This window comes from Branchiostoma belcheri, unplaced genomic scaffold (assembly GCF_001625305.1).
Source record: "Branchiostoma belcheri isolate BF01 breed outbred unplaced genomic scaffold, Haploidv18h27 scaffold27, whole genome shotgun sequence".
Lineage (NCBI taxonomy): Eukaryota > Metazoa > Chordata > Leptocardii > Amphioxiformes > Branchiostomatidae > Branchiostoma > Branchiostoma belcheri.
The window spans coordinates 820,497-845,833 of NW_017803876.1; the positions used below are offsets into that span (position 1 = coordinate 820,497).

Genomic DNA, 25,337 nt, shown 5'->3' on the forward strand with positions numbered 1-25,337 from the left:
CGCGAGCCATTGCACCGCGGGATATTCCAAGATAGATGCACCTTCTTCCTGTCAGTCCTGGCGACACCAAGGGCAGAGACACACAGACGTTCGCCGCGGGATCCTAGCGTCGGCACGGCATCGATGACTTCAAATTCGGGCCGAAACAGAAGGGGGGACGACTCCGAGAAAACGAAATCATGAAAATTTTCGTCTACGGCAAACAACCTCAGTGCGCAAGTGATTTTACCCACAATACTGCGGGAGGTGCTACCTGACCCGGAAGTGTTCTTATTCTGACGGGCCATTTCCTGCAGTTTAGAGACGTGTTAATAGAGGGCGCTCGTGTACTGTGTAGTCGCCCAGGCAAGTTGGCTAGTGTTGGCCAATGTGATTTAGCCACGTTTAGAAGGCGTTAACTTTGTCATTACTGCTTGAGCTTTCCTAATTGATCAGGCAGAAATATAAACATGGTTTCAAGGTGATTAGAAATTACACAATTAATAAGGAAAAGAACAGCAGAATGTTGGCATCGAAGATCATTGAATCTCTATGCAAGACATCATGTTCATCCTAAGTTCTGTCACTTGCACAACATCAGATCTTGTCCTTGTTAATTCGGTCATGTAGCCATCGACGTGGCGTTAGGCATAACTGTGGCATCCTTACACGATGTAACAACACTTCTTTTACTTTCCAGTCACAGCATACTACAGTAATGAAGGTCAATGACCGACAGTCTTTCTCACTATGACTCATCCAACCATCATGTTTATCTACCCTGTTGTACAGTCATACTGTATGCCAAAAAGCAGTTACTCAAGCAACTGGATATGATTTTGAAAACGTCAGACGTTTCAGCTAGTATCCACTAGCTTTCGTCAGTGACTGAGAGACCAGAGGGGAAATGCAGGTTTATAAGCACAACCTATTGATTGATATGCAAATAAAGTGATTTTTGGAAGTCGAAAAAGGAACAAAAGTCAGACAAGTCAAGACAAGATGATGCAAATGTGAAAGTACAGTCATACTGAACTTGCACATTTTGCCAATTTTCCTAAAAGTATATTTGTGCACAATGGTGATGGCATTACATTTTGTATTTCACAGTCATGTTCTGTAAATACATCTTGTTTCTTTTAAGGTCAAGACTGGCTGCAATAAACTGAAGCAGTTTTTGGCGATGTATTTTCAGACTTAAAATGTATGTATTAAAAGTACCAATATGAAAAGAAGACAATGGGAATTGTTTGGAGCAACATTAGATTTACTGATAAAAGACAGGAGACTGGCTACAGGAAGTTAGTGTGGGCCTATACAGACATGAGACAATGGTCTACAGTGTGCTTTACTTTACAATGTAGTCTAATGCAGAGCAAACAATTAGGTTCCTCGACTAACAAACAGGACTGAAGAGACAGGTTGATGCTGAACAATGCTAACTGAGCAGCCTAAGTTGGTGAATATTTTGGAGGCTAAGTCTTTTTTTTTCACCTGGATGCCATCATGGCCTAATTCTGAGGCTAAAATTGTATACACGGTAAAATAGCCACTAAGGTGAGAGTTCAACATGGCTTAGTCACCCAGGTAACTGTTGTTGGACAAATACATCGAGGGTAGAGACACTGGTTACTTCTACTGGACAACATGAAAAGTTAGTTGAACTTTCTTTGCAAAATTCTACACTGTGGTACAAGCTTACAGAAAGTAGCAAGTGCATCTGTCTCAAACTCATACATAACCTGCTACTTTCTTTCTACATGGCATCTTTTACATATAACACATAATATTCACAAATCCTGGTGCTTTCTGCATTGCACACAGTTAAACAATACATTTTGTTTCAGACATGTCCTTAGTCATGAATACACATGAAATGCTGTAGTGTTGTCTGCAGCCCCCCCTCCCCTTACTTCCTTCTTCGTGTCAGAGGCATTCTTTCTTGTGAAGAATCGCAGTTGTGATAAAATTGGGCAGAGGTGGAAATGGATAAATAGATGCAGTACAGAAAACAAACTGCCACAACAACAAAGTCATTGCCTCTTCAGTATACGTATTGTGTATGTCTCTCCTACATCTATGTGCCTACCCAATTACATACAATAGATATCAGAGCATCATATTCCATACGTATAGGTATGTTAGAATTCAAGCTTACTTACAAGTGCTTGTACATCAAATTTATAACACAGAAGATCTTTCATGGCCTAACTAAACAACTTTGCCAAGATTACATAACTGTCAGGCAGGGAGAACAAAAAAAAACAACTTTCTCTCCCAATCAAAGAGTTCTAAGACAAGACTGAATATGGCCAGTTTCACAATATGGTACACAGAAGTCCCTTGGTGCTAGCCTGGGTGCCATCCGATTTGTACCGTCAACCCCCCCAAAATTGGCATTGCCGTTACTAATCGGATGGCACCCAGGCTACCTTCTTGCCAACTCAGACCACTTTAGTGGTTATCCTATAGACAGAAGACTTTTTCTGATAAGAATCCTTTCTTCTTATCTCCCCTACGGAGTTCTAAGATGAGCTTGAGGTGGCCAGCTTCTTCAGGTGATCCATGAAGATCTGCAGACTGACGTCATCTGTCAGCACAGGGGCACCTCCATCCTGTAATAACAGTATTTATTGTTACCTTGATGAAGGATAGACATCCAGGAAATACGATATTCAATCATGATACATTTAAGGCTGAAGTTCCGGAGAGTCAGCACATTGGATCATTAATATGAAGATGGTTGACGAATTTGACCGAAAATTCATGGTGAGTTCCTTTTTGTGTTGAAACAGCATTTAAACTCTACCATAATATCATACAGTCTGAATCTTTATTGACTCAATACTTGGTCCATCAAAGCAAGGCCACAGCTAACAGTTTTACTTTTAGTTACAAGCCAATAGCCAGTCCATACATTAAAAGGAATGTAAGGTCTTGATTGTCATCATCATAAATGTCAAACTTGTCAAAAGAGAAGAAGATGAAAATGTGATCAGTTAATATTGCAGAGGGGAGTTAAGATATTATGTAAGCTTGTGAATGTAAATTAACATGGAGGAGTTATTAACAAATGTACATTTAACATTCCATCCTGGGTGTTCTTGTATTTATTGCTTCATTTGTGATTTGTATGGCATAGCTTTAAACAACGTATATTATAATATATGTCTTGTTACATGTTCTGTAATGTTTTATGTATTGTGTCACAACACCTGCCTGTGTCCCATGTGTGTAATATTGTAAAAATTTGAATAAATCAAATCAAATCTTTTGTGCAGTTGAAAGAATCAATAACTGTTTTAAGAATTAAGTGTTTTGCAAAACTTTCACCACAGAGCAAGAAACTAGGAAACCTGCCACCATTCTTAAAAAGTGACTCGACACTACATTTGCCCATAATTCTTGCAGGATACTACTGGTGTCTAATTAGCAGAAGGTAGTGTGAAGCTGTATGGTACCGTGTAACTCTGTAGTTTGCCACCCAACCAACCAAGAACCAAGCAAGGTAGGGAGGAACCATGCAGGCATGGAACACAAACGGTCAGCAACGTCGTGGCAGGAACAGAGAAGGGGGTTAGCAACAAAACAAAACAAAACATCTAGTACCAAAATCTGTTAAAATGAAAGCTGTGAGAGTTAACTTCATGTTTCACATCCGTTTCATCAAGTTGGAAAGTTACTGAATAAAGAGACTCTTTTTACACAACCGAGTGAATAAAACTGGGTTGTGTGAAAAGAGTCTCTTTATTCCAAAAAACTTAATGTTACATGATGCATACTGGGTCCTTGTGGAAATCAACATTTATGAGTTGTCATATGATGAAATGGATAAATGCAACAGGTTAGTTTCACTTTCACTGAGATTGTTAAAGATGATGTTAAAGATACATGTATGTTACTTTGTGTTATGAGATGTGCAAATCTACAGCAGTTAGGCCACACCAATTTAATTTGTTGGTTCTCGGATTTTTCCCGAAAAAATATGAAGCGACAGGGCGAAAAAAATATAAAATAAAAACAGGTCTATAGGCATCCTATTATAGGCTTAAATGTTACAGAATGAGCCATGAAGTCAACACAAAAGGCTGGGTTAAAATTTAAACATTGAATTTTGAACTTTTAATCAAATCACTGCAATGATAGATGGGAAAACTGTAACAACTAGGAAGAAAGGACTTTCCTCAACTGTTGGGGGGCAAAACATGAGCATTTTTCAGTTGATTCAGGACCAGAATCAATTTTTTTTTTTTTGCAAATCAGAAAAAAATGAAGAGGCAAATCCGAGAACCAACAAATTAAATTGGTGTGGCCTTATAATAAAATTGGTAGAAAGAAGAGGAAACACTGACCGGTCCCCACTGGTACATGTTGTTGTGGGTTTGTGATGGGTTGACTTTGGTCAGCAAGAATCGAGCCTGTTGGTAAAAGTAGGAAAAAATACATGGGTTGAAAAAGTTGTTGAAACTCCCAAATATATGTACAGTAACTGAAATAAATCATGGGGCATTTGTATGTACTGTTCTAGTCCATTCCGAGTGTTAATACCTCTTAAACATCCATGGTCAGCTTTTCAGGTTTAGTCAAACTTTGTGAGTATGAGAGTATCACACTAAAAACAGTTCAGAAACTGCCATCATTTCTTTTGTACTTCATAGGTGATGACAGTGAATGCAGCTACATTTACATTTATATATAAACACTGTACATAGACAGGTGCAAATAAGGTGAAAATAGACATCAGAAATACCTGATTTGACAAGCCTAATTTTACCTGTACATATGCACCCAGTATTTCGAGCCCTACAAGATAAAGCTTGGTTGAAACGTAACCTTTCCATGCACACTATGGTAAGTCCATACCTGACTGCCACCAGACTGTGTTTCTATGTAGCGCGGCAGGGGGAAGCGTCGGGCCAGCATGTCCTCTGCGTCCGCCACAGGTGCCTGCAGCAGCTGCCGGAAGTTCTCGTGGTCGTCCAACTTGTCGTAACCTGCTGCCTTCCAGGCTGCGATGGTCTACATGGCAGAGAGAGAGAGGAGCAAAGATTAGACAGGACTGTTTAGGCTTTGGCTTATCTTTGACTGGAATTCCCTCATAAGGCCACACCAATTTAATTTCTTGGTTACCAGATTTTTCTACAAAAATAATGGAGCGGGCGGGCGAAAAAAATAAATAAATAAAAACAGGCCTAGGTATCCTATTATGGCCCAAAATGGTACGATAGGAGCCATGAAGTCAACACACCAGACTTGTTCAAAATTTAAACAATGAATTTTGAACTTTTAATGATGCCACTCCATTGGAAGATAGAATAACTGTAACAACTAGGAAGAAAAGGACTGTTTTCAACTGTTCAGGGCAAAATATAAGCATTTTGCAGTTGATTCTGAATTTTTATTTTTATTTTCAAATCAGAAAAAAACGAAGCGGGTGAATCCGTTAACCAAGAAATTAAATTGGTGTGGCCTAAGGAATAGTGGATGCTCCATCCTTGGAGTCTTTCCAAGATAGGTTGGCCCAGCAAGACTAAAACACCTATAACTTATAAAGTATAAGACCCCCTGCCACTAACACTGACACTGGAATGACCATATTCATCATTATGGTGATGTTGGCCTCCTCAACCCAAAGAAGAAGATTTGTTTTTATGAGTTTTTACGGGGCTCACTTTTGGTACTGGTATCTATTTTTACGGCAACCAAGACGGGTGGCAGATAGTAAGGCCATGTTGATTTGATTATATGGATGACATCCTCCGGGAACCCCAAAACTGATGCGCGCGTGCGAATAAAAAAAAAGTTTTGCAAAAAAAAAAGTTCTTTTCATTATGAAATCTACGTGGTCAGGAGAGTTGAGCAAATGGCACAGAGTATGGTTTGGCGAATAATCTAGTCTTCAAGTTCATTTCTTTACAATTTCGTCTTTTTTCGTTTGATTTTGGCATTCTACGACATTGGTATAGTTTTTATTATTTTTTTTTTGTAACTTATGTTATATTTTCGCTCATTTTGCAACTGTTTTGTACGATTTACAGTATGGTTGAAAACTTTTTTTTTTTTGGAAACGGCCGAAAATTCATGCGCACGCGGATGTCATCCATATAATCAAATCAACATGGCCTAATTGCCACAGCATCACAGCAGCTGTACAGAAACAGACATACATGCCATATATAAAACACCCACCTCTCCGTGGTAGATGAGGACCTGGAAGAATGTGTCCATCAGCAGGATGCGGTCAGGCAGGATACTGCTGCTGTCCAGGAGAACAGGCTGGAAACAAGGGGAGGAACGGTTTTAAACACCACATCATGCACTAGAACAGAGATATGCTTCTGAAATCACACGAATCGGCAGAATGCACTCGCATAGATATACTTTTGCACAGAAATATACTTCTGAAACAAGGCATTGCTAATCAGGCATTGTCATATCTGGTGGTTGAAACAATTGAAAGGCTGGTGTGAAACTGTGTCCTCTTCTGGAGGATAATTTTTCTAGCTCAAGAAAAAAGTAATTAACTGAGCTAGACATAGCTATAGGAAAAGACTTGGTAATAATGTTTACAAGTCAAGCATTGCAACTGTTAGAAGACAAAAGGGGACAGAGGGAAACACAAGTCAGCTCAGACAGATAACTTGCATTCCATTCCTCTCGTATATAGGAACTAAGAACAGGTTCAAACACCAAAATAGCTGATTCTGTCTTTTAACTGAAATAATTCTATAACCTATAACAATCTGGCTTGATTGAAGCTCTACCAGGTAAAGCACGAAGGTTTGCTTGGTATAAAAATAATGTATTATAATGTATATGAGGGACGTGCATGTATATATTGCCTGTCTTGTCCATTGTGTGCGCAAACTCTTTCCTCTAGTCTTTACACCTGTTGCAAGATTTGCTTTTTGGTGTAACAAGTAAATAAATAAATAAATAACAAAAATATTCCGACACCCACCTCCGGTGGTCCCTGGAAGGAGTACGAGTACAGGAGAGGCTGGATCATGATGAGGCAGTTAGTGAGGTCCTGCCGGTTCAGCTGATACCTGTAGTACGCAGACTCGTCGGGGCTGTTGTTGAACACTTGCAGGAACTGTGAACGCCTCATGTGGAACATGAACTGCAGAAACATGCAACAAACCACTTCAGGAAACCTTAGGGATTTGATTTTTTTAATTTGATTTCATTGAAATTGTAACAATACAATACACATGGGGCACAGGCAGCTGTTGCTAGCTGTTGATGTGTTGTGTCCCACACATACAAAATAACAAATACAGGACAGGACAATACTCATTTTCACTACAGTTAGGAAAGTCGTGTAAAGTGCCTTTTCAAGGGTACAGGATCGGTTAGCATGTCAGGACTCGAACCCGGGACCTCTTGGTTCCAAGGCGAGCACTCTGCCGTTGTGCCACACAACCCCACTAAACAACTCATTGGTATTGCTGATATTATTTCTGAGGAATAACATCTTAGAAACTGATGCAAGATTTGACGGCAGTGAGACAAAATCATCAAATATTTCTTGAGAGGAAACCTTACCTGAGGGTAGAGGGAGAAGTTCTCAGAGAATCTGAAGGAGTTGGGATCATCCTTGGTGTACTCTCCAAACTTCTGACACTGAAATAAAATAAAGCACAGAACATGAGTTTTTACATGTGTAGTAAAGTCTTCTCATAATTTCATCACAAGACAAACTTGTCAGCAAGATGAACAAATTTCTGACACTAAAATAAAAATCATACATAAACTACTGTGTACATGTGTAGAAAGGTATTTTCTTGAGTTCATCACAAGATAAACTTGTTCGCAAGATGAACTACTGGTACATAAAGTACAAAAATACAGATATCATACCAACAGAGCTCAGCTGTTAGTATGATAACATACATGTACTCACCAGTCTGATCAGGCTTCTATCCAGCCATCTCAACACATCTGGTCCTTCATCTGTGTCACTCCTAGAAATAAAGGAACATCTTCAGTCTTAAAGAAATGTGGTAAACAATGACAGACTATCTGAACCTTGTGTGCCTTCTTGAAGTAATTTCTGAACGTTCCTTTTTGAAATCTACGAAGTCTTAGCATGGCAAGACTCATCATACAACAGGGAGATTTGATAGGGACTCTAGGCCTCAAAGTTACAGGTTTTATAGCATTTTGATTTGTCCCAAAAGACCACAAATTTCAAAAGTCTGCAAGCACCAAGTACAACACATGCAAACCACAGATTCATCAACAATAGCCTATAGTGTAGAGTAGAGTATAGATAAGAGGTGATGATGATTATATAATACCTGTGGACAGCCAGTCGAGCCATCAGGACGGCAGCACACTCCTGGTCAAACCCTGCTGCGATGTGCTGGATGTTGGTGGCAGCGTCTGCCCAACTGTGACACAAACATGCGACTGTGAGGAACTCTCAAGGCTCCAAATTACAGAGATGGTTGAATTATGATACACTATAGAATGCTTTTGAAACTTTTGTAACTTTTAAAATGTTGATCTGTTATTTCCTCTGCATTTTGAGGAGCAGTTTTGCTGGTAGCCTATGCTTTGTTTAACAACATCTATTTCTATATCTTTACATGACAATTTCTATCAGTCAAAGATGAAGGATTGTGCAAGATTTTTGTCCATCATGAGCAGGAAAATTCCTGTCAAATGACGGAAAAATGGATGGCGGCTAGAACCCTGGGTTAATAATGGTAGGGCTAGACTAGCCCCGTGTGCTTACTTCCTGGCTACAGTGGTGACCCTGACCCTTCTCTGTCCACTCGAGTGTTGGTACTGCGTGATGAACTGGACACAGCCACGACCTCCCTGTGGGATGGGGGCATTGTGCTGCAACAAATATCATAGCCCTGTTAGCTGGTGTATAACAACATTCCATGTCTCAAACTTACTAGATATCACTGCAGTGATATGTGATTTTACTACATGTACTAGCATTTCTTATACAAAATAGCAACAAATAGCAGAAACTTTATATGGTAGGGTCACATTTCTAACACACACAAAAGGGTAAAAAAAATCATAATGATAATTTGTGTGTATTATTAATATGCATGTTAATTTTTTTTTTGTTCATTCAAACTGTCTGGCCAGTTCCTGGCTTGGAAATGTGGCCGTTGCATTAGCTGGTGCATAACAACTATCATAAAAGTTCATCTGTGTTGGTAGTTACATGTTTAAGGGTGAAATTTTGATCCAACACAAGACATTGTTCTGATCTAGAGCTTTTGACCAGTCTCTGGTCTTCTTCAATAAACTGCTCTAGGTTTAAAGCTCTAGGTGAGAACAATCTCTTGTGTTGGATCAAAAATTTGAACTTTACAGCCACTAAAAATAACTGCAGAGATTAAAATACATAACATTGTACAAACTGAGTGTGCTAGCATTTCTTACTTACCTGGTTGACTACTTCGAAGAAGAAGGCTAGTGTAGACGTAGGGTCAAAGCCACACATCTTCCACTTACATGTTCCTCCTCTGCCGATCTCCTGCAATCACAAAAAAACTTGTGTCACACAGAAAAACTACTGCTTCTTTCAATAGACTTTCTTGTAGCAAATACCAAGACTAGAAGGACAACATTGTACATTTAGTCAACATCACAACTTAGATCTTTGATTTATTATCTTTTTTTTGGTTTTCAACATTTAACATCCAACCTTTGCATCATATAAAGTCCTAATATATCTATACACATTTTTACACACACATGGTACAAAAAACATACATGTGTTATAAAATATGTTCATAGAAACTTACATTTTCGGAGACACAGGCACTTTTTGTGCCCATGGACACACATGGTCCCAGGGCTCCCTGTACCTTCAGTTCTCGGGAAGTCTGAAATGAGACATTACAAAACAGTAAGGGTCAGGAAAATTATTCTAAAGGGCACCTGGCATTGCAAAAACCTTCTTTTCAAACACTAATTGTTACTACTATTGCAGAAACTTCCATACAAGTTACTTCCATGCACAGAATTAGCACAAGACAACAAGTACATAAACTAACATAGACTACATTTCTGCACCAACACCATCAAGCTAATTTCAATCATTATCTTAATAACAAGCTACTACTAGACAAAGCACAAAATATACCTTGACTTCAAGGGCTCCCCCAAAAGACATCTGGAACTCTCCCTTCCTGTCTTTTGAAAACACTCTTTGGAACGTCTGCTTGAACAGTGAAGTGTTGAAGGAATCACCCATGACCATGTGGCCCCTATAGATCACAGGAAACACAATATTTCAGCAAGGGCATATGTTCAACATAGGTTTACATTTGCAAAAACAGAATGAAGATACAGCCATCATTTTTACATGTGATAAGTGTTCACTGGTTCCGTCAGATCATTTTATTGATTGATGATGCAGAAAATGATGGATGTCACTCGAAATGTCTGCAAATAATCTACATATGTACATATTATTAAGTAAACATAACATAAGTCTTTTTTGACCCAACATTTGGAAACTAGAGACGGAATGTTAACCTTATATACACGAATATGACCTGATATGAGACCTGCTGCCAAAGTGCTATGTACATGTATAATGTATTACAGGTTTTGCACGGGTGCATTACGGTCTGTCCACGTACTGTGTTAATGGCAGGGTTCTAGCTAGTGCAAAGTAGCGTAGATTTTGACCCCCTACGCTAAATTTTCCCCTCTACACTATAATTTTGACCCTCTACGCTAAATTTCCCCCCTATGCTAATTTTTAATACAGCATAGGGGCATTGTGACAGTGTATTTCTTTGTTCGAGAATGCCAGATCAAATGTGAAAAATCAAAGATACATTGTACATACCTTAGAAATAACATTTTTCCGCTTCGCTCCCTCATCATGCGGCCAGTGCCACTACGCTAAAATTAAATCCTAGCTAGAACCCTGAATGGCTTGTCCCTTACCCTGTGTAGTTGCAGCAGTACTTCATCTCGTGCAGGCCCGTCTGGTCCAGAGCGCAGGCGTAGATGTCCACAACATGGCCGTTCTCAGCAGCCCTGTTGGCCAGTGCTTCAAAGTGCTGAGGGCAGGAAGCAAGATTTTATTTGTCAATACTTGGGCAAACTCAGGCCTTAATTTGATTATTGGTTTGGCTGTTCTACTCTGTGGCTATTACAAAAACATGTCTGACACTGTCTGCGAGTAGCATGGAAGACAGGAAATGGTAACAAGAGGGCTTGCTTCTTTGCCAACAGAATGGTGGTATGGTGGAATAACCTACCAGAGAAAGTGGTGACGTCACCTAGCATGAACGCTTTCAAGGAAAGACTAGACTTACACATGAACGTAAAAAACCTGATGTTCGACTACAGAGCTCTGGATCACCCTCAGAAACCAGAAATGTCGGTGCACTGAAAGTGATGAGCGGCCTAAACTGGAACCTAAGCTCCTACGTGGCTGAAGACATCTACTCTACTCTACTCAAAGGGCTTACCCTGCTGACAAGACATGACAACAAGACATAACAGCAACTCTAGCCTTTATAGTGGTGTAACATCTTCGACTGGCCATATAAAGAAGAACCTGACTGAGGGTTGCTTCATAACTGAGGCATTTTAAAATGTAAAAAAAGAAACAACAGGTACACTGTGTGTGTACTACCTTTTGTACTAGACCATAGTCATGGGAGAAAGTTTTCAACCATACTGTCAATCGTACAAAACAGTTGCAAAATGAGCAAAAATATTACCATAAGTTAAAAAAAAAATAATAAAAACCATACCAACGTCGTAGAATGCCAAAATCAAATGAAAAAAGACGAAATTGTAAAGAAATGAACTTGAAGACTAGATTATTCGCCAAACCATATTCTGTGCCATTTGCTCAACCCTCATGACCACATAGATTTCATAATGAAAAGAACTTTTTTTTTTGCAAAACTTTTTTTTTATTCGCACACGCGCATCAGTTTTGGGGCTCCCGGAGGATGTCATCCATATAATCAAATCAACATGGCCTAAGCAAGAACCGGGGTCTTTACCTTGGAGGCTTTCTTCATGTACTTGACATTGTCCTTCTCAAGGTCGTGGTGTGACCTGATGGGGTTCTTGAGGTCGTTGTCGACCACCATGCCGGGCCCCTGGGTGGGGGGGCCGCCCATGAACAACATGATGCGGGCCCCAGTGTTGGGATAGGTGCACTGCAGGGGGATGATAGGACTTGGTTATAACAATGTTTTCAGAAAACAACGTAATAGTATACAAATGACAAGTTATTAAATCCATGAGTAGTTTCATCAGGTTGGTAAATGATTGAAGTTCTTTATTCGTTCCAGCTGTGAACCAGTCATTATTACCCTGATGAAGTTGAAGACACACTGTGCCCGCTCTTTTTGTGACTGAAGAACTTTACTATTCAAGTTATGAGATCAGCATGAAAGAAAACCTTTTTTATGATGCAGATAGTGCAGTTCAAATACAAAACCACCACCCCTTCTTCAGCGCCACTAATGAACTAACAGAACTATTCAAAACATATATATGAGAAAAATACATCTGGTCGTGTTTCCTTACCTCCAGAAGTCCCACAGCGATGGACAGGGCCACTCCAGTGGACCTGAGAGGCCGCTTGCCCTGCGCCACAGGCCACGGGTCTCTCTGCAGCTCTCCCAGCAGATCAGTCAGGCTCATGTCACACTTGTGGACTGGCTGGAGAAACCTACAGGAGACAAGTGTTCATGTAGCAGACAGTTTGTCACAAAAATCACTTTCTAACAAAGCGAAAACAGGGTAAAAAAATGATGACACTGTGAAATAGTTAGGAAAAAAGGAGGATAAGAAAAAAAAAGTCATGTGTCATACCGGTACCACCATTTTTTTGGTAGAGGCTCAGTATCTTTCCTTCATAACATAAAGGTTGAATAAATACAAAAAGAAAAAGGATGGACATGACCTATATTACATTTCTATGTAACTATCTTCTTAGTCTATGACTGCCTTATTGGTTACTGGACCTACAAAATTCATTTGATGTTAAGTAAAAATAGCGCAAGATCTGTTAAAAAACAGCTCACTTAGTATTGTGGAAGTTAAAAGAAGTAACGTATAAGTGAGCAAGCAAAGTAAAGGTAATCAGAAAAAGGCATTCAGACAAGATGGCAATAACAAGTAGAAGTGGTTAATTACATAAGCGAATGTGATTATCCCAAAGACAAGACGAGATAACATTAGTGAGTTAAGAAAGTTAGGGTTGGAAATACCCACTCTTGCACTTTCGCAACGTAAGTCATGGGTCTTGTGAGAGACTTCAAGTTATGACTTCTGAAATTAACTGTGTTCTATCTCAGCCGGCATGTGAGCTTTACAGATTGCCTGGGTTATGGTGCCTTCTACATTGTATAAACAGCCAGTGTTAACTGCAGCATGAAACATTGACATGCAACCTAGCTTTTGGCTTAGGTTGTCTTATGGGCAACCTGAGAAAGTACTTGGAACCCTGAAGGTACCCAGTCCGTACCTGTTCATGGGGGTCTGTGGTGGCTGTCCTGGCTGCTGGGGGCCCTGAGGACCCTGACCCTGCTGGGCCCCCTGGGGAGACAGCTTCCCTATCCCCAGCATCTCCTGTGGGCAAACATGAGCAACAAGGTCATCACCACCATCTCTTGTTATCTACCATAGTGTACCATAATTGTGTCAGTCATCCGAAAATACAGTGATGTGTATTGTAGATTTATGTTTAAGTTATGATGGCCAATTCCCTACTACTGTAAATCATGAAATGTTCACTATGGTTTTCTGTTCATGCTTTTTGCTGGGACCTTTTTTCATCATAGTACTGTGAACATGTAGTTGGTCACGCTCCTCAGTTCGCTCCCTAGTTTCAGTCCCTTCCCCTCTACCATAAAACATGGAAACGTTTACTCTTCTCTCTCAAAAAAAAATCAAACTGGTGTGCATGCACTGTAAGGGGTGATCTTTTAACGTGGGAGATACCAACTAGAGGCTAAAGGGGCTAAAGTCAAGCACACTTCACCTACAGTCAATCATACTTTGTCTGACTGAAAACTGAGGGAAAGTACAAGACAGACAAATCACCTGTATCTGTTTGGCAGTCAGGTCCTTGGTGCCCCTGAAGACGTAGCTCTTGGAGCATCCCTCACACCCCAGCTCGTGCACCTGGATCATCTTTCCAAAGGTGATGAGACCGATCAGGGCATTGGGAGGCAGGAGGCTGAGGGACATCTGGAGAGACTCCTTCAGGGCCTGCAGGTCCTCATCGTCCATACAGGTGTCCAGGACTATCAGGTAGATCAGGGGCATGGCAGGGACTCTCTGGAAGTGTCAGAATTACGCAAACACACACTGTCAAATAACGTACAGTCATAAGGCCTAGAAAAAAAAATTGTGTTTCCTATTTCCCGACCGACCCTAGAAAAAAGTTGGATGATCACAAGAGATTGCCAAAGTCCAATAAAAAGATTAAGAAAAGATAATCCCTAGCTACCGACACTAATTTTTTAAGGAGTGAAACAGGAAACAACATTTTTTTCCTAGGCCTAAACAATGGTAACATCACAAGTATGTGTAAAATCAATTGGAAAAAAGTGATGATCATGAGATAGGAGTAAAAGAAGTCAGGCCAGTCCAAGAATGAAGAAAACCAGCCTCGGGAGAAAGATGGTGGAAATTTGAAGGAAGAAGAAGAAGGAGGATAGACAGGACTGACATACCGGCACATCCTGACGGTACACAGAAAACACAAGAGATGAGTTAAAACTCTTATACACATTCGAATTACTGAAAGTGACAGAAACAGCAAGACAGGTCACAAATAACCATTGAACTGTATTAAACTTCAGAACAACATATCAGAATGATCAAACATTTCATGACAAAGACTTATGGTCATTCTTATAAGATTCATCAAAACTATCAAAAGCCTTTATAAGCCTACCATAGATCTGAACAGCAGAGATCTATTTCTATCATCTTTGGTTCAGAATATTTCGAGTACTCTTTTTGTCTGTGAACAGCCCCAGCTCCTTACCTGGAGGGTGTACTCAATGGTGGAGAACTGTGGGATGAGCTCTGCTGGTTGCTGCTGCTCAGAGATGCCTGCATACTGAGGTGGGAACTGAACAACAGAACAGAGAAATCAGTTACCTGTGTACTGTACAAGTCAGCCATTTTTACATACTACACATAGTACAAATATATGTCACAAGTTCTCACAACCAGGTCCACTCAAACTACTTTCTGATAAAGCTCACGGTATAAATGTTTACACAAAACCTAATTAAGGAAATAAACAAAATTTTAAGCACATGACACATGAACTTGACAACTTATCAACATAGAGGAGCACAAAGTACATAATTATGGATTATACATGTACATATACAACTTACTTAATCTGTTATATCTGTATCTACATGTACTTACTGGGTTTCTCTGGTAGCAGAAATTACACGCCCAAAGCTTTGCTCTGAAGTCCACTTGACTGTCACAAAAGATCGGAACAGAATGTTGAGTAAGAAGATAAATTTGTAACCACTGACTCTAGACAATAAGCTAACAGACAATCCCAAGAATAACATTGATGTCATTAATGCTGTAGCTGTATTTCTTTACAAGTTAAATCAAATGCCTTGACTCACTTAACTGTGTCTGTATGTACTGATATCCTTCCCCAGGTCGATGCCAGTGAGAATCTTTTTGTGGTCATATAGACCTACAATACTGTAATCCCACTGAAAGAAACATTTTATCATTTTGTTTTGTTCTGTTCTGTTGTAACAGTTCTTTTATTTTCAGCACTGTGCACCCTGCATGTGATAAACCTGCGACTTTGTCCGACATACACTGAAGATGTAGATATTACCAAATATAGACTTGTCTTACCAGTAGGGGTTGAGTATTGCCCTACAGGTTGCCCTGCCACACAGCACCGGGTCATACTGGATAGGTGGGAGGTCTGGGCGCTCCTTCATCGGGGTGAAAAGGCACCCCAGTGGGACGACCATTCTGAATGAATGAATAACAGGTTTATTCAATAATAAAATAACACCACAGATAATATGCCATTACAGCTACAATCCCTGAATTGGGACATATTCGACAATTAAAAGATGTGTTATTATGATACCTCCAAATAGTTATCACAAATACATTCAGAAGAGCGGACGAGGCTAGCCATTAAATATCTCAACAAGGAACGGTATTGTGCTGTTTCTAAACCTACTAGAAGTTCTGCACCTGAATTGAGAATGAGAGATTTTGGTTGAATGGTTTTTAGACCTCAGCATTCTACCATGTATATCCTCACGTCTGGGAGGTAGCCAGCTAGCGTAAGTGGGTGATTTTATGACACAGGAAATGCAAATTTTCTACATCGCTTGATGCGTCTCTGGTACAGTGTGGTCACACTCAGAGATAGTTCATCATCATCTTATCATCTTATGTACTACTTAGCCCGATTTATATCGGGTTGGCTTAACGCTAAGCAGCCGACGCTAAGTCATAGTTTACAAGCACGTTGGCAGAACGTACTGCACCTGCGAGAAACCCGCAATGTATTGTGCATAGCACTTTGGCAGAACGTCTCATATAAGGTTGTATTCGCGCATATAAGGTTAGCATTTCGACAGTAGTTTCCAAATGTTGTGTCGGAAAAGATATCTTCTGCAACAGACAAAATTCTAATGCAACGTTGACCAAAAATCCACCGAAAACCGTGAAAATATGGGGTTCTGCGCAGGTGCAGTACGTTCTGCCGACGTGCTTAGTTTACATATGTAGTTCTGACCTGGTGGCCTCCAGGCGGCTGGAGGGCCAGACGTTCCAGCTGAGCCTGATCCCATCCCGGTCCTCGTTCTGCTGGATGTAGTCCTGGTACGTCTGCTGGGGCACGGCCTGCTGGTAGTTCGCCATTACTACTCAACGCCTTCGATCACTGCAGAAAAAAAAGTACCAAATTATGTAACCTCTGTAGTACTGTAGGTCAACATTTATGTCAAGCCTGTCCAAAAAAATGACAGGGCTTGGTTTTCTTGTTTTTTCTTTTAATGCCCACAATCATGATAATGATCATTCTGGCATACTCATAATTAACACCTGAGCGAAGTGAGGAAAGTCGTGTAAAGTGCCTCTCCCAAGGGCACAAGGTTGGTGACATGGCAGGATTCAAACACCGGACCTATTGGTTCTGAGCCGAATGCTCTGCCATTGCGCCACACGACCCCACTGCCTACAAGTTCCAGATTTCAGTTGTCGAGCGGGCCCAGATCAAACTTCTTTTCAACAAGAGTGACCCCTGTCTGGAATAGACTCTCAGCAGCAACCAGAACTGTGAACAACTAGCAACTGTGAACAGCAGTTCAGTTAATAATCCCTTCAAGAACAAACTGGCTGCGGAATGGAAAAACCACCAGGACCGTTACGGCTACAACTTCTCCTACTGAACTGTCTTAACTACATGGACGGTCTCATAATTACCCTGGGAAACTTTACCGATTAACCAGGATTCAGATGAAAATTCGGGTGAATATGAAAAATTATAAATAGGTCAGCTTTATACGTGTGTACTGCTAAGTAAGATATACGTGTACAGTTAGTATTAGTCCGTTCCACGCGTCAGGTAAGTTTGTTTTGTTGCGGAAAGCGTTCCACGTTACCGGTGACACGTACCAAGAAAGTGTTTCGGCAAAGCCACGTCGCCATGCCCCCCTCCCCACTGTCGTAAACTTCCTTGGGTGAATTACCGTATCAGGGTTTATACGTAAAGCTTCATTGCTTGGGCACCTATCACAGAACGCTGAAGGAAACCATATATGCCTGACAAACACTATATACATGGATTTGGTAGAGCAAGTAAAGAAACTGAAAGGCTGTCGTGTAACACCGTTCGCCGTCTGCTAGTGAAAAGTGCCGTCTGTAAAAAATCATATGCGACACATGCGACGCCGGTGGCTTGTTTTACCGTCTATATTTCCACATTCTGGATCCCGAAGGAACGAAAAGGGGCCTGGAAACGTTACACGACAAGTTACTAGTACATTTGTATCATAAACACTTACCTAAAGTCTGCCAAACGCCGGTTCTTGTGGACAGAAACACCCAAACCCGGAACGTCGTCGACGCTACCGGAAATAGAGCGATGCCACGTAGGAACCCAAGTCTCGTACCCAGCATGCAACAGCACTCGACTTGTCAAACCGTTTTTTCCCCCGTTTTTACCGCATTTATCAGCAAGAAAACTTAATCAAGAAGAACTAAATATCTTTGTTTATACTTAGGGCTCACTTTGGTCTAAAGTTTTAGTCAGAAACGGACAATATATGAAATTCGTTTACCTCTCGCAATTTGCGAGATCATGGAAACGAGATCTTGTTGACCTCGCTTGCTGACCTTTCAACTTCTCAACTTTCTTGTGATCAGACAAGAGAAAAGACGACTTTGTCCGTCCTTTCGTCATGTTTCGGTGTTTGGGCGTCCAGAAAGTAATACAGGCACACGGGAAACAGTGTAACAGCGTGTTCGTATTGAGAGAGTATCATGCCAAACATGGTGTCTTCGGATATCGACCCAAGAAGGCCCCGAAAGAGGAGAAAGGTAACGTTACCACAAAAACATCCGGTCGAAAGCTAGTATGCTCTGGGAGTGTGCCTTATGGTCACGAACAAATTAACCACGTTACTATAGGAGCTTAATTTCTATGCATAATTGACTGTGTGTTTAACGTAGAGTAGGAGAAAACACTTGTTAGTTTCTGAGGAAATGACAGTTGCAAGCTTATAACTTATAACTCCTTATAACTTAAAACTTAACTTATAATCCCCAAGCAAATGCTCATTCAATCATTTTCATTCATTGACTCTTTTAGAAACTAACAGAAAAAAAATTGTTGAACTGACACAAAATCACAAATGGTTTGACTGTCTGATCCACCTAATTTTGTACCACCTTACCCTTACTGATGCCCATGCTTTGCACATACCTGCAGATGAAAACATGACCTTCCAGCTAGAGTTCTTCATGATTAGTCACCAAGTGTTAATGCCTAGAGAGACAATTGACTGAACCAAGCGTAAAACAGCACCTAGAGACCATGTCTAGCAATATAATAGACGTTGATTAAACAAGGACAACAACAACAAGGAAAAGAGTTTAAAAGTTTGAGATTGTTTCCTTTTTGTTTGTTTCAGTAAGTAACAAAGCCTTCCAGAACAGGATTCACAATGCTAACCTACTGAGGCTGGTGTCTGCCTACAGAGACCATGGACACAAGAGGGCCAGGATTGATCCTCTGGGACTGAACGCCATTGAGTATGTACTGTAGTATAAATTTGACGGAATTCATTCCTCAGCTAATCTGCATCTTGCACACGCAGTCGTCCCTCAGTAAGACATCTGGAGCCACAAAGTTCCCGTTAAGAACTTTTATTCAGCCTGTCACACGACCTGTTTTGCCTGTGTGGTTTCTTCAAGTGTACAGAGGCTAAATGACACAAGTAACATTAAATTCTCACTTATATACTATATATACCTTTCCAGTGCATAATTGAGTATGTACTGTACTACTAGTAGTTACATTGAGTATGTAACTTTATTGCATATAAATGAGAAATAAATTGTCCCCCAACTCACTGGAACGTTCCACCAAATCCCTGGGTCTTCATTAGCTATCTGACCCAAATTGTTTTCTGTTTCAGGGAAATACCATCACTGAATCCTGAACTGTACGGGTTTTCAGGACAAGACTCAACAAGACTTGATCTACAAGGTTTGATAGCATTATGATACTAGCATAATATGATACTTCATCTTCATCTTTGCCGGGGCACTGAGATGTTATATGAACCCCGGCTACACCCCCATATAGCCCCTGATGGGGCACTTTAGGGGGGATACAATACGATGATAAATATAATGCACTATTACAGGAGTTTGATTTTTCTGCCAATTTTTTTTTTTTACACAGTAAAGATTACGTATGAAGGAACTTGAGTTGGATAAAATCTTGGTACCTTTCCATAGTACAATGTACTTCTACTGTTCCAGGTATTCTACACACTTGGACGGAGTCAGCGACCATCACTGATATCCTAAAGCACCTAGAGGATATATACTGTGGTCCACTGGCGGTTGAATTCCATCAGTTGGTTGTAAGTAGTGGATTGTTTAGAGGATTGGAAATAACACTCAAGTCTTACTCAAGCAGCATAGTTTATTCCTTTGCATATTTTCAACTTTAAAAGAATGGTATATAGAATGAATTATTTCATATGGCCCCAATGTGTTGATTTTGACAGTGCCAACTTTAGTTCTTAGAATTAGTTACTATTATAGTAAATGTAAGAAGACCACAATGGAAAGGGAAGGAGTACACAAAGTTGAATGCCTGATTAAAGTAAACAAAGTGGAAATACATGTACATGTAACTGTAGATGATCTTCCTAAGCAATAGTATTATAGAATTGCCTAAACAGACTAACCTGTCTATGAAACTGTACATATATTTTCAGACTGAAGAAGAGAAAGAGTGGTTTTCAAGGCAGTTAGAGCAGCAGCATGGAGAGGCACTTCCAGTTGACAGGAGAAAAGAGCTCGCTAAAATACTGCTGGAATCTCAGGTATATTTTAAAACTTGTCAGGAGTATCAGCCTAACTGTTGTCTGCTCCCCACGATCTGCTACTGGCCAATTGCAGATTGTGGGGTGCGGACAACAGCTTAAAAGGCTGACACACAGGCTAGGTTTCAGTCAGTTCCTAGCAGAAATTATATGCATGTTTTGAACTTATCTATGTGTCACGGGTACTTTCATTGACAGGGTATGTTTTATGTCTGTTGCCAGGATATCATCACCTATCTTAATCTCCAAGCAGATTTTTTGGTGGGGGTAAGACAGTATCAAATTAGCCAGCCTGTATCTATTTGCCCACTTGAAGGATACAGGCTGGCCAATTTGATACTTTCTTACCCCCACCAAAAGATCTGCTTGGACATTAATAGTATCTATCCATTCCCTAGGTGTTTGACAATTTCATGGCAACAAAATTCACCACAGTGAAGCGGTATGGAGGGGAGGGAGCCGAGTCTATGATGGGCTTCTTTGATCAGGTCTTCAGACAAGCAGCTGAAGGTACAGTATAATTATACACAGTATTTAATTCATCTGGTGTAGTGGAGTGAGTAAGAATATAGCAGAATTGAAGCTATTTGTACAGTTGAACTTAACAACTGGATCTATCAAAGTTCTCACTACAGTACTCACTACACCATTGTAAAAATCAGTGTTATTCAGCTTGTATGTGCACTACATGTAGCTGCAAGGCTGATTTTTATTAATAAAACTTGAACTTGAAGTTAAACTGTACCATTATGGATCTATCATTATGATAGTCTTTGTACATGAGAATAGAGAAAGGCCTTTGACCATAATACGTACTGTGCTTCTTACTAGTATCATGCTGTGTAAAGGCTTTACAAAAAGGTTGAGAAGTGGGTTTAGTTCCCCTTTTATACAGTTTGTTTGTTTGTTGAATCCTTGAACCACATAAGACAACAGGTGCATTTGTGTGGCCCACTCTAGATGGTATCCAGGATGTTGTTCTGGGCATGCCCCACCGTGGAAGGCTGAACCTGCTGGCAGGAATGCTGAACTTTCCCCCAGAACTTCTCTTCAGGAAGATGAGAGGCCTGCCAGAGTTTCCTGATGGCGTGCAGGGGTCTGGGGATGTGCTGTCACACCTCAGTAAGCTCATTTGTTTAAATTTTTGCAGTCTAGTTTCCACTATTGATGGCTAAAGTTTTATTTATTGGTCATGATGATTTGAACCCATGTTCAATGATAGTTTATAGAAGTACCCTTGGATTATTCAAAGACAATTCAAACTCTACTACAGAACAAATTAGGGAGATCATTTCCCAATGTTTCAAGTGACATCCATCACTCTTCTTCAGCATCACTTAAGGCTCGAATAGTCTATACGGTAGCTTTATGGTATTTTGAGGTGTACAATACTTCTTGTTCCAGAATTGCTGGACTGTACTTTAAATTGTATTTGATTCTGTTCCAGCTGCTTCCACTGACCTGCAGTATGACGATAAGTCTGTCCATGTCACAATGATACCCAACCCTTCACACTTAGAGGTAAGCATTTAATCAGTCAATTAAACAAGGTCTAGTATACTACCCGGTACTCTGGGAGTGTTATACCTCATTTACAGCAAAGGTCATGATTGAAATAATCTAGAGGTCTGAGACTTATATTTTGTTGTTGTTTTAACATCTGAAAGTCATAAGTAAACCTTAAATCACACTACTTCTAATGATGCCTCTAACCTATGATGCCTTTAATGGGTATAAAGAGAGGATGGTATCTTAACACCTCAAAGTCAGAGGCACATGTAGATATAAAATCACATTCTGGATATGGATAGATACTATGAATACCCCTTAAATTAGGGTTAAGTGCCCAGGAAGTGGTACTGTGCAGTTATGGCCAGTTCCTCAGATTATGGGAGACATCCTCTCTGCACTTTTCTGGATCTGGTATTTGGGTGGTTGTATAATGTGTATAATGTAATCTATGATGTTTTTTATAAGTGTAAAGACAGGTTTGATGTTGTTGTGTTTGCCCAGGCCTGTAACCCAGTAGCAGCAGGTAAGACTCGAGCGGCCCAGCTGCACCTGAGGGAGTGGGACTACTCCCAGGAGGAGGGTGACAGTCAGCAGGGGGACAAGGTGCTCTGTCTGCAGATCCATGGAGACGCTGCTTTTACCTCACAGGTCAGATCAACTATAAGTAGTGCTGCGTACCGGTTCACTGGACTTGGATCTGGACTTGTAAGAATGTTTAGGTTCAAGTCCTAAAAAACCTAAAAGTCAAGAACCGAGTCTGGACTTATTACCATAAAAGACCATTTCACATACCCCTTTTCTTTCCAAACCACCTAAAAACTTCCGTAGATTGCAAAATCTTTGCTGCAAAATGAAGAAAACATTGTCATCGGGCATCGTCAAGTACCGGCCTCCATGTTATGCGGCCAAAGTTTCACCCAGACAACATTGCAACGTTGCCAACATGCAATTTTGTATATGCCATGGGTCTAGGAGGTCCGGACTTACAAGTCCGGAACTGAACCTAAATCTCTGGACTTGAATCTGGACCTGAACCTAAAATTGGGTTTAGGTATGCAGCACTAACTATAAGACACAAGATTGTCGTGCCTTCAAGTACCTGTCAGTTATCAGCTCAGTTTAAAAGAATTGAGGTTTAGAGTATTTTTGTAGAATTATCGTAGAGTGGGACTCCCCGCTACCAGGTACAGTTGGGGCATCATCACTAGCTATATCTTTAAGTAATGCTTGAAGTAGCAATTAATACCCAAATTGGCAGTTTTTTGCAGCCCACACAGGGGCGTACCCGAGGGAGCCATTCTCTTAAATATCGGCCCATTAACGCACGCACTGACACATACAGATTTTCTTTTTTTCCCCGTACCATTCCACAGTGGAACTCCTTACCCGGCCCGGTAGTCGTGGCTCCCAATGTTGAGTCGTTCCGGGCCGGGCTGGCGGCCTGCCCGCCTTAGCCTTGACCTCCCCCCCCCCTAACGGCACCCCTCGCGGGGTTATCTGGGGGTAATCAAGATGACGATGACGATGACGAAGTTAGATGTGCAAAGGTTGTTCGGTGTAATATAGGCAGCTGCCACCATGCTGTTTGCCTGCTAAGCTGGTCTGTTATGCCGAAGGATGGTTGTACCAGCTATACAGATACAGTACCAATTAGAGGTCCTGTCACATATGAATAATATATAGCGATGGTCAGTTCAGTACCAAGGAGAAGTCCAGTCACAGGTATGTAATATTTAGCAATATCCAGTTCAGCACTAAGTCAGATACAGATTTGAATGTCTGTCAGAAAACATTGTTATTGGTACTGATAGTTCCTGCCATTACTGTTCTCTGCTTCTTTTTCTTTCTGCTTTAAAGCTTCACTTATTACTTGTGTAAGTTACACTATCACATTGACTATAGTATGCTAAGACTATACAAAAGTTTCAGTCCATCCTTGGTGTGTTGTATTGCAGGGTGTCGTAGCAGAAACTCTGGGTCTGGCGGATCTTCCTCATTTCCACGTGGGAGGCACGGTACATCTCATCGCCAACAATCAGCTGGGCTTCACCACTGGTGCAGAAAGGGGGAGGTAGGCTTGGCATTTTTCCCTTTTCAACTTTTTTTTCCATCCTCCAACTTACTAATAATTCAATGTACTGAACAGGCTTCTTCATATTTTACAGTCATCATGAAAATACTATATAGTACCATAGGTAAGATATTTGGAGTATTAGGAAAGGATCCTGCTTCAATGCTTGCTTGTACATGTAATATAGTCTGCATTGTAGTATAGAGTAGAATAGAATGATGAATAGAAGGTGTGCACTGATAGTGAACCCTTGTGAGAAGAAATACCAGGATGATAGGTTCTGTGGATACAATGATCTGAATGCTGAAATTTAAAGACCTTTAATATGTTTTGAGCGTTCAGATCATTTCTCTATAGGAGGTACATGTACTTACTGTTGCTCGTATGTAACTTTGCAGATCAAGTCGTTACAGCAGTGACATTGCCAAAATGATTGACTGTGCAGTAATACATGTCAATGGAGACTACCCAGAGGTTAGTTACAGCAGCTGCTACACCTTTGACAAGATTTTCAATGGAAAACCACCTTCTGATTTTCTCTGAACTGTCTTAAACTGTTGAACTGTCATATTCCTTTGTTATTTCCTTGATTTGTTTTTGTATTATTGCCTTAATTACTTTGAGTTGTGGCTCTTGGTTTGACAAGTTTGTTTTATTACCACCTTACTGAGTTGCGGCATTATATAGTACTTTTACTTTTATTTGTACTAAGTTGACTTTAATTTGTACTTATAAGTTGACTTATCATTTTGTTATATCTGTTATTTTCTTGTATATTTTATTTATGTATGCCTGCAGGGCACATTGAAAAACGCCTTAGTGGCGATATGTTCACCCTGGGTAAACAAATAAAAACAAACAAACAAACAAACAGCACCACGGAATTGTTACTGGTTAGTGAGCGTGTGCGTGTTATGTATTTTTCTTCAAGCATGAATTGATTTTCGTTTCACTCTGGCAGGAAGTCATCAAGGCTACCAAGCTGGCCATGTCCTACAGACAGACCTTCCGCAGGGATGTGATAGTGGACATGCTGTGTTTCAGGAGGTGGGTGGATGGAACAGTTGTTTGTTATTTACTATTGTTATTATGATTTGCAGTTCTGCATCCACTTTGTTATTTACTTACTGTTATTATGGTTTGCAGTTTTGCAACCTCTTTTTGTAACAGTTTTG

At 40.5% G+C, this 25,337-nt stretch overlaps 2 protein-coding genes across 3 annotated transcripts in view; one reads left to right on the plus strand and one right to left on the minus strand.

Moving 5' to 3' along the window:
• Positions 1-1,232: 1,232 nt before the first annotated feature.
• Positions 1,233-18,178, minus strand: LOC109472246 (protein transport protein Sec23A-like). Of its 2 annotated transcripts, XM_019771884.1 has the most exons (23): positions 18,024-18,178; positions 16,754-16,900; positions 15,850-15,972; positions 15,391-15,448; positions 14,996-15,082; positions 14,044-14,280; positions 13,466-13,569; positions 12,523-12,667; positions 11,991-12,149; positions 10,915-11,030; positions 10,100-10,223; positions 9,759-9,839; positions 9,398-9,487; positions 8,723-8,829; positions 8,283-8,375; positions 7,886-7,946; positions 7,528-7,605; positions 6,941-7,102; positions 6,169-6,255; positions 4,843-4,998; positions 4,332-4,397; positions 3,441-3,449; positions 1,233-2,594 (listed from the first exon to the last, which is right to left on the minus strand). In XM_019771884.1, exons 2-23 carry the CDS (start codon positions 16,876-16,878, stop codon positions 2,505-2,507), a joined length of 2,358 nt encoding a protein of 785 aa, XP_019627443.1. In that variant the 5' UTR covers positions 16,879-16,900; positions 18,024-18,178; the 3' UTR covers positions 1,233-2,504. The 2 variants fall into 2 exon arrangements, with proteins under 2 accessions (XP_019627443.1, XP_019627444.1); XM_019771885.1 differs by lacking the exon at positions 3,441-3,449.
• A 141-nt stretch (positions 18,179-18,319) lies between these two features.
• LOC109472245 (probable 2-oxoglutarate dehydrogenase E1 component DHKTD1, mitochondrial) overlaps positions 18,320-25,337 on the plus strand; it is a 25,762-nt gene continuing 18,744 nt past the window's right edge. The window contains exons 1-12 of the mRNA XM_019771882.1: positions 18,320-18,558; positions 19,152-19,272; positions 19,659-19,729; positions 20,008-20,111; positions 20,472-20,579; positions 20,978-21,089; positions 21,540-21,701; positions 22,027-22,100; positions 22,593-22,739; positions 24,047-24,162; positions 24,561-24,636; positions 25,124-25,209. Of these exons, the coding sequence (XP_019627441.1) occupies positions 18,420-18,558; positions 19,152-19,272; positions 19,659-19,729; positions 20,008-20,111; positions 20,472-20,579; positions 20,978-21,089; positions 21,540-21,701; positions 22,027-22,100; positions 22,593-22,739; positions 24,047-24,162; positions 24,561-24,636; positions 25,124-25,209 (1,316 nt within the window). The 5' untranslated portion in view covers positions 18,320-18,419. The remainder of the gene's footprint in view (positions 18,559-19,151; positions 19,273-19,658; positions 19,730-20,007; positions 20,112-20,471; positions 20,580-20,977; positions 21,090-21,539; positions 21,702-22,026; positions 22,101-22,592; positions 22,740-24,046; positions 24,163-24,560; positions 24,637-25,123; positions 25,210-25,337) is intronic.

Excerpts from the sequence above, each read along its gene's own strand:
- LOC109472246 (XM_019771884.1), bottom strand. The coding sequence starts at position 16,878 with ATGGCGAACTACCAGCAGGCCGTGCCCCAGCAGACGTACCAGGACTAC. Across the intron at positions 13,570-14,043 it reads TGACTGCCAAACAGATACAG|GAGATGCTGGGGATAGGGAA; the intron begins GTGATTTGTCTG and ends GTTTGCCCACAG. Across the intron at positions 7,606-7,885 it reads ATAGAAGCCTGATCAGACTG|TGTCAGAAGTTTGGAGAGTA; the intron begins GTGAGTACATGT and ends ATTTTATTTCAG.